This window comes from Cebus imitator, unplaced genomic scaffold (assembly GCF_001604975.1).
Source record: "Cebus imitator isolate Cc_AM_T3 unplaced genomic scaffold, Cebus_imitator-1.0 Scaffold169, whole genome shotgun sequence".
NCBI lineage: Eukaryota > Metazoa > Chordata > Mammalia > Primates > Cebidae > Cebus > Cebus imitator.
Window position 1 is genome coordinate 2,445,661 of NW_016107484.1, and position 7,790 is coordinate 2,453,450.

At 46.0% G+C, this 7,790-nt stretch overlaps 1 protein-coding gene across 3 annotated transcripts in view; it reads right to left on the reverse strand.

Annotated features, from left to right (window-relative positions):
- Window positions 1-6,196: 6,196 nt before the first annotated feature.
- Window positions 6,197-7,790, reverse strand: part of RILPL1 (Rab interacting lysosomal protein like 1) — a 59,934-nt gene continuing 58,340 nt past the window's right edge. For 2 of the 3 annotated variants that reach the window (XM_017544388.1, XM_017544387.1), the window contains one exon: window positions 6,197-6,673. In XM_017544388.1, the coding sequence (XP_017399877.1) occupies window positions 6,529-6,673 (145 nt within the window). In that variant the 3' untranslated portion in view covers window positions 6,197-6,528. The remainder of the gene's footprint in view (window positions 6,674-7,790) is intronic. The other variant, XM_017544389.2, reaches the window with a different exon arrangement.

Here is a 7,790-nt window from a genome sequence, read left to right on the forward strand (position 1 = left end):
CTTCTGCTTTCTGGGTTTAAGCAACTCTCCTGCCTCAGCCTCCTGAGTAGCTGGGTTTACAGGCACATGCCACCATGTCCGGCTAATTTTTTGTATTTTTAGTAGAGAGGGGGTTTCACCTTGTTAGCCAGGATGGTCTCAATCTCCTGACCTCGTGATCCACCCGCCTCAGCCTCCCAAAGTGCTGGGATTATGGGCGTGAGCCACTGCACCCACCAGTAGAGACAGGGTTTCACCACATTGGGTCAGGCTGATCTCCAACTCTTTTCTTTTGAGACGGAGTTTCACTCATGTTGCCCAGGCTGGAGTGCAATGGCATGATCTTGGCTTACTGCAACCTCTGCCTTCCTGGTTCAAGTGATTCTCCTGTCTTAGGCTCCCAAGTAGCTGCGATTATAGGCACCCACCACCACACCCGGCTAATTTTTGTATTTTTAGTAGAGATGGGGTTTCACCATGTTAGTCAGGCTATTCTGGAACTCCTAACCTCAAGTGATCCACCTGCCTCAGCCTCCCAAAGTGCTGGGATTACAGGTGCGAGCCACCACTTCTGGCCTGGTGTCCAACGCTTGACCTCAAATGATCCACCCGCCTCAGCTTCCCAGAGTTCTGGGATTACAGGCATGAGCCACTGCGCCCGGCCAGCAGGGCATTTGTAAGGAGCTAGCAGTATTCAAATGTAATTTGGAAGTAGAGAATTTGATTTTCTCCCATCTATTTGAAATGATCATCTTGAGTATGTGGCAAAAAGAGGTGATGACCTAATCACAGTCCTCTGTGAGTCCTGGGAGGAGGAACACTAACCTGGTCAGAATAAATTGCTGAATTGAAATAAATATGGGATAGAAAAGTGAATCGAAGGAGAATGTTCAAAGCCTTAATAGCAAAAGGCAGTCTGCACCGCCAGTCAGCATTCTTGAGCAAATGCACCTCCACCCTCACTCAAAATGCCGACTGCCTTTCTTCTTTTTCTGGCTGACATTTAAAATTAAAAACCAAAGTTGCTGGGCTGTGATCTATGGCAGTCTTCCAGGTTTTTGAAAAGATAAAGTTTGACAGAAGTGGTGGTGAAATGAAAATGAAGAATAAGGAGTGGTCAGGATCAATGAAAGAATTACAGCTAGTTCTGGTGGATTGATTTTTCCTTTCTCTCCTGATTAGTCTCTGGTGTGCTCGAGAGCTGGATCTGCTGACCTTAACTTCTGAGGACTTTGAGCAAGTACCATACTGTTCAGATGATTTTCAAAAAGTGACATTTAGCATGTTGATAAATGGCTGTCTTTGAAAGTTCATATTCTTAATAAGATGTTTCATGCAAAATAAATGATTTAGCAGGGCATGGTGGCTCACGCCTGTAATCTCAATACTTAGGGAGGCTGAGGCAGGTAGATCACAAGGTCAAGAGCTCGAGACCAACCTGGCCAACATGGTGAAACCCTGTCTCTACTAAAAATACAAAAATTAGGCATGGTGGCAAGTGCCTTTAATCCTAGCTACTCTGGAGGCTGAGGCAAGAGAGTCATTTGAACCCGGGAGGTGGAGGTTGCAGTGAGCCGAGATTGTGCCATTGCACTCCAGCGAGGGTGACAGAGTGACTCCATCTCAGAAAAAACAAAAAACAAACAAACAAACAAAAAACCCAAAAACAAAGCAAAACCCAAAATAAATTATTTTAATACAATCATTACTAGGTTTTTGCATAGGAGTATGAATCTCTCATGGTGTTATCTAGGAACTGGACCAACCTACTGTGCCTTAAAATTGCTGTCAGCTATTAGAACAGTTTTAGAAAAATAGGCCCTTTCCTTTGTGAATTTCCAGTATACAATTTTACTATTTCCCAGATAAACAGAAAAATCAGAAAACAACCCTTGCAGGAAGCCGTTTTGATTTCACTCACATTTCATTTACAAAGTGTTCCCTTATGATGGTACGAGAAGTGTGTCATGGGCTAGGGTTGGTTGGTTCTCTAGAAAACAAGACTGCCTGCATTAGGGAAGCCTTGTGAGATACCATCAGGACAAAAAGCAAAGCCACTTGCAGTGTTTGTGTAGTTGTTAGCTCTGAGAATCGGAACAAGGAGAGAACAAAAACTGTGCACAGTCAGGCTGGGTGTGATGGCTCATGGCCATAATCCCAGCACTTTGGGAGGCCATGGCAGGTGGGTCACTTGGAGCTCAGGAGTTCGAGACCAGCCTGGGCAACATGGTGAAAACCCGTCTCTACGAAAAACACAAAAATTATCCTGGTGTTCGTGGTGCGTGCCTATGGTACCACCTACTCAGGAGGCAGGCTGGAGAATTGCTTGAGCCCAGGAAGCGGAGGTTGCAGTGAGCTGAGATTGCGCAACTCTGCTCCAGCCTGGGTGACAGAGCGAGACCCTGTCTTAAAAAAAAAAAACAGCCAGGTGCGGTGGCTCAAGCCTGTAATCCCAGCACTTTGGGAGGCCGAGGCGGGTGGATCACGAGGTCAAGAGATCGAGACCATCCTGGTCAACATGGTGAAACCCCGTCTCTACTAAAACTACAAAAAATTAGCTGGGCAGGGTGGCACGTGCCTGTAATCCCAGCTACTCAGGAGGCTGAGGCAGGAGAATTGCCTGAACCCAGGAGACGGAGGTTGCAGTCAGCCGAGATGGCGCCATTGCACTCCAGCCTGGGTAACATGAGTGAAACTCCGTCTCAAAAAAAAAAAAAAAAAAAAAAAAAAAAAAAAAACCCCCCAAAAAAAAAAAAAAAAAAAAAAAAAAAACATGCACACTCAGACTCCAACCCCGTACATTTGGGCTTAGGGTTCTATGGGCTGTGGTGACTCTGAAAGAAAAACAATGGTACAGCTTCCGTGGTAGGGACTTTGGCAGTCTCCGTGAACATGGCAGAAGCAAATCCTCTGACCTAGCAATTCTGCTTCTAGTTTATCCTGTAGACGTGCATCTGGGTGAAAATGTGCAACACTTTTTGAGAGTAAAAGATTGGAAGGAGCTACCTGTCCATCAGTGGGGCCTAGATAAACATTAATAAATATCACCTCCATATGATAGACCAGGGCATTGTAGGGTGTTCATCAGCACCTTCCTTAGTCTTTACCCATAGATGACAGTATCGTCTTTCCCTCTCCAGTTGTGACAACTAAAAATGTCTCCAGACTGTCAAATGTCCCCTAGGGGGCTCAGTCACCCATGGTTGAGAGCCACTGTCTTATGTACTGATAGGGAGTTACTGCTAGAAATTTTTTTTTTGAGGCAGGGTCTCACTCTGTCTCTCAGGCTAGAGTGCAGTTGTGTGATCACAGCTCACTGCAGCCTTGAACTCCTGGGCTCAAGGAATCCTCCTATCTTAGCCTCCCAAGTAGCTGGGATCACAGGTGTGCACTACCACACCCACCTATTTTTTTGTTTTGAGACAGTCTTGCTCTGTCGCCAGGCACTAGGCTGGAGTGCAATGGCGTGATCTCGGCTTGCCGCCCGGGTTCTAGCGATTCTCCTGCCTCAGCCTCCCGAGTAGCTGAGACTAGAGGCATGCACCACCACGCTCAGCTAATTTTTGTATTTTTTAGTAGAGACGGGGTTTCAGCATGTTGGCCAGGATGGTCTCGATCTCTTGACCTCGTGATCCGCCCGCCTCGGCCTCCTAAAGTGCTGGGATTACAGGCGTGAGCCACCATGCCTGGCCTATTTGTGTGTGTGTGTGTTTTTTGTAATTGATTTTTTTTCATAATTGTGTGTATAAACTTTCTGATGGATTAATTTTTCCTTTCTGTCTTGATTATATTGCCTCTGATTTGCTCAAGAGCTGCATCTCCTGACTTACCAAAAAAGAGATATTTGGCCGGGTGTGCTGGCTCATGCCTTTAATCCCAGTACTTTGGGAGGCCGAGGTGGGTGAATCACAGGTCAGGAGTTCAAGACCAGCCTGTCCAACATAGTGAAACCCCATCTCAACAAAAATACAAAACTGAGCCAGCATAGTGGCGGGTGTCTGTAGTCTCAGCTACTCGGGAGGCTAAGGCAGGATTGCTTGAACCCTGGAGGCAGAGGTTGCAGTGAGCTGAGATCACACCACTACACTCCAGCCTGGGCGACAGAGGGAGACTCAGTCTCAAAAAAAAAAAAGTGACATTTAGGTCAGTCACATTGGCTCACGCCTGAATTCTCAACACTGGGAGGCTGAGGTGCGAGGATCACTTGGGCCCAGGAGTTTGAGACCAGCTTGGGCAACAAAGCAAGACCTTGTCTCTACAAAAAATAACTAGCTGGGCATGGTGGTGCACATCAGTAGTACCAGGTACTTGGGAGGCTGAGGTGGGAGCATTGCTTGAGCCCAGGAGTTCATGTCTGCAGGTCTGCAGTGAGCTATGCTAGCACCACTGCACTCTAGCCTGGGCGACAGAGTGAGACCTTGTGTCCAAAAAGAAAAAAAAAGGGGCCAGGCACAGTGGCTCATGCCTGTAATCCCAGCACTTCAGGAGGCCAAGGTGGGTGGCTCATTTGAGACCAGGAGTTCATGACCAGGCTGGCCAACATGGTGAAACTCTGTCTCTACTAAAAGTACAAAAATTAGTCAGGTATGGTGGCACACACTTGTAATCCCAACTACTTGGGAATCTCAGGCACGAGAATCACTGGATCCCAAGAGGCAGAGGTTGCAGTGAGTGGAGATGGTGGCACTGTACTCCGGCTTGGGTGACAGAGCAAGATTCTAACTCAAAAAAAAAAAAAAAAAAGTGACATTTAGTGTTTAGGAAAGATAACCAAAAACCTGGCAACACTGGTTACCTGTTGGAAGGGCAACAAAGGTGGACAGGGGTAGGAGAGGTATTTATCAGTATACCTGCTTCTATACTCTTTGAGAATAAATTTTAATAATTCTAATGGGCAGTCAGGTTTGAGAAGCACTGCTCTAAAGCAGCAGTAATTACCCTGTCTGATCATTTTTTTTTCGGTAATCTGGAAGCAGGGTCCATTCTAGATTCTGCAAATCCACCTGATGTTTCCTTTCTCCTTCCTTTCTTCCTTCTTACCTTCCTTTTTTCTTTTTCTTCCTCTTTTCCTTTCTTCCTTTCCTTTCCCTCCTCCCTCCATTCTTCCCTCCTTCTCTTTCTTTTCTTTCAATGAAGTTTTGCTCTGTCACCCAGGCTGGAGTGCAGTGGCACTATCTTGGTTCACTGCAACTTCCGCCTCCGGGGTTCAAGTGATTCTCCTGTCTCAGCCTCCTGAGTAGCTGGGATTACAGGTGTGTACCACCAGGCCTAATTTTTTTTGTATTTTTGTAGAGACGAGGTTTCTCCATGTTGGCCAGACTGCTTCCAAACTCTGGACCTCAAGTGATCTACCTGCCTTGGCTTCCCAAAGTGCTGGGATTACAGACGTGAGCCACCACACCTGGCCTTGCCTAATGGCTTCTTAGCAAACTTCAGTAGAATGTGTAGAATGTGGCTCTGATAAATTTGAATGCTGGTAGGAGGTGCTACCTCGCTCCATCTGTGAGCAGCCAGCCCTATGCCCTGGATGCTTGGCGGGTGGAGAGAAAGAGTGTTATGTGGGCAAGCCTCCAACTCACCAGTTGCAGACAGAGCCTCTAGCTCTCTGCTGCTGCAGCCCTGTGTCACTCAGACGTGTGGTCCCCAAGCCAGCTTCCCACTTAGCACCCTTGTTTTGCTACAGCTCCCCTACCTGCCCTCCTGCATTGCCTAGGATCCCATGCCCTACTTTCAGTCTGCTCTGGGACATTTGTCTTCTTTGCAGGGGACTAAGTATTTGACTTAATGAATCCTAAAAGGAAAAAAAAAAAAAGTCAGGAAAAAAAGTGCACACAAGAAATGTTGCAACATCTCATCCTTAGCAACTTTGTTTGGTTAGCACTGCATAACTCACAGTAGATTCCAAGGCACCTGCCTTGAACATTGCTACATGCTCTAGGCATTATCAGGAAAGTAGCCAGGGCTCCTGCAAAGTTGTCTCCAGTCTCTGGGTGGGAGGACCATCATCTATATTGTTTGTGGCTTTGTGTCTGAGTAGGCTACTGAGCCTCTGACTTCATAACTTGTCTGCCTGATGGATACATTCTGTGTAATACGTTACTATCACAGTTTCATGAATGTAACTCATTAAGATCTACTCCCTCCTGCTGAACTGTCACCGGTAATAATAAAACCTCTACACACAGCATTTTATACAAAGCAACTCAAACAGCAGTGATAGTGGCAAGTGATGTATTTGGCTTAAGGAAACTTGAGTTACTGAAGTTAACGCTAAAGTCTGGCCTCAGTTCGTGGGATTATTAAATATATATCCTAAGGGATCAGTCATCTATTATAAACGGTGATAGCCCTGGGTATAAATAAACATTTCTTTAGAGTTTGGCATCAGTTTTTCAATGTCCATCCTCAAATCGGCAGTCTGTTTGAGGGGTCAGTTTTCAGGGTGCGTCCACACCAAGAGGCTTGAGGCAGCAGCGACCCCTGGTCTGCAGTTCGGCTGTAGGCGCCGGTGGTGGGCAGTCCAGGCTGGAGGGTGGAGCTGGGCCAAGGTCACAGGTGCTGCAGGGCTTCCTGTCCTTGCTCTGTGTACCCATCATCGCGGTGCGTGTTTGCCCACTGTCCAAAGGACTCCTGGATGTGCACGTTTCTCTGCGTGTTGACCAGGCGCTTCTTATCTCGGGAGAAGAAGCTAAACCTTTGGAAGGGAAAGAAAACACAGAAATGAGAGCTGACCCTTCACTGTGCACTTTATATTTTTTTTGCAGTGCCGGAGACATACAGCAGCAAACTCAGAAGGGAGCAAATCAATTCAAAGTGTGAAAGACAGTTGGGGGTGCAGGTCAAAGTTATTCCAAGAAAGCAGCAGGGTATTCTGCATGTCATTTGGACATGGTACCTTGGTCACGCCGTCTGGGAAGGCATGCATGTTGATGTGATGTGTGAGTTGTCTTCCACCTTAGTGGCTATGGAGGATTTATCCCGTTACCAGTGGAAATAAAAAGCGACTGAAACAAATCATGGGTTTCTTTAATTACCCTAATGACGCAGAGAAAGGAATACTTGAGAGCTGTGTGGAATGTGAGACGATTCTGTTGTAAACAGATGAGTATTTCTAAATTAAATAGTTCTGTACTTGTTTACTGTCAGGAAACTGTGGCCCAGATTTCATGGGCATTAGTGCTTAGGATGAGGCTACAGGAAGCACTTAAGATAAACGAGACAATAAAAAATATATTATGGGCTGGGCGCGGTGGTTCACACCTGTTAACCCAAGCACCTTGGGAGGTCAAGGCAGGTGGATCACTTGAGGTCAGAAGTTTGAGACCAGCCTGGCCAACATAGTGAAACCCCGTCTCTACTAAAAATATAAAACTTATCTGGGCATGGTAGCACACACCTGTAATCCCAGCTATTTGGGAAGCTGAGGCAGGAGAATTGCTTGAGCCCGGAGGCGGAGGTTGCAGTGAGCCAAGATCGCGCCACTGCAGTCTAGCCTGGGCAACAGATGTAAAACATAGTATGCATGGTTCTCTGATATGAAATTTGGGAGGCATCAATTTGCACTTTCAAATATGGATTTAAGGGTGAAAACCTTTAGAATGTATCACTGTAACCAGCTGCAGAGCCACAATCTGTCCTGACTTTAACCAAGGTAGACCAAGAGATCAAACAGCTGTGACTGTTGCTTACTGATCAGAGAGAACCATCAGGAGTAACTTAAGCATATCCTAAGAGTGACAGAAAAAGAAAAAAAAAAAAAAAAAAAAAAAAAAAAAAAAAAAAAAAAAAAAAAAAAAAAAAAAAAAAAAAAA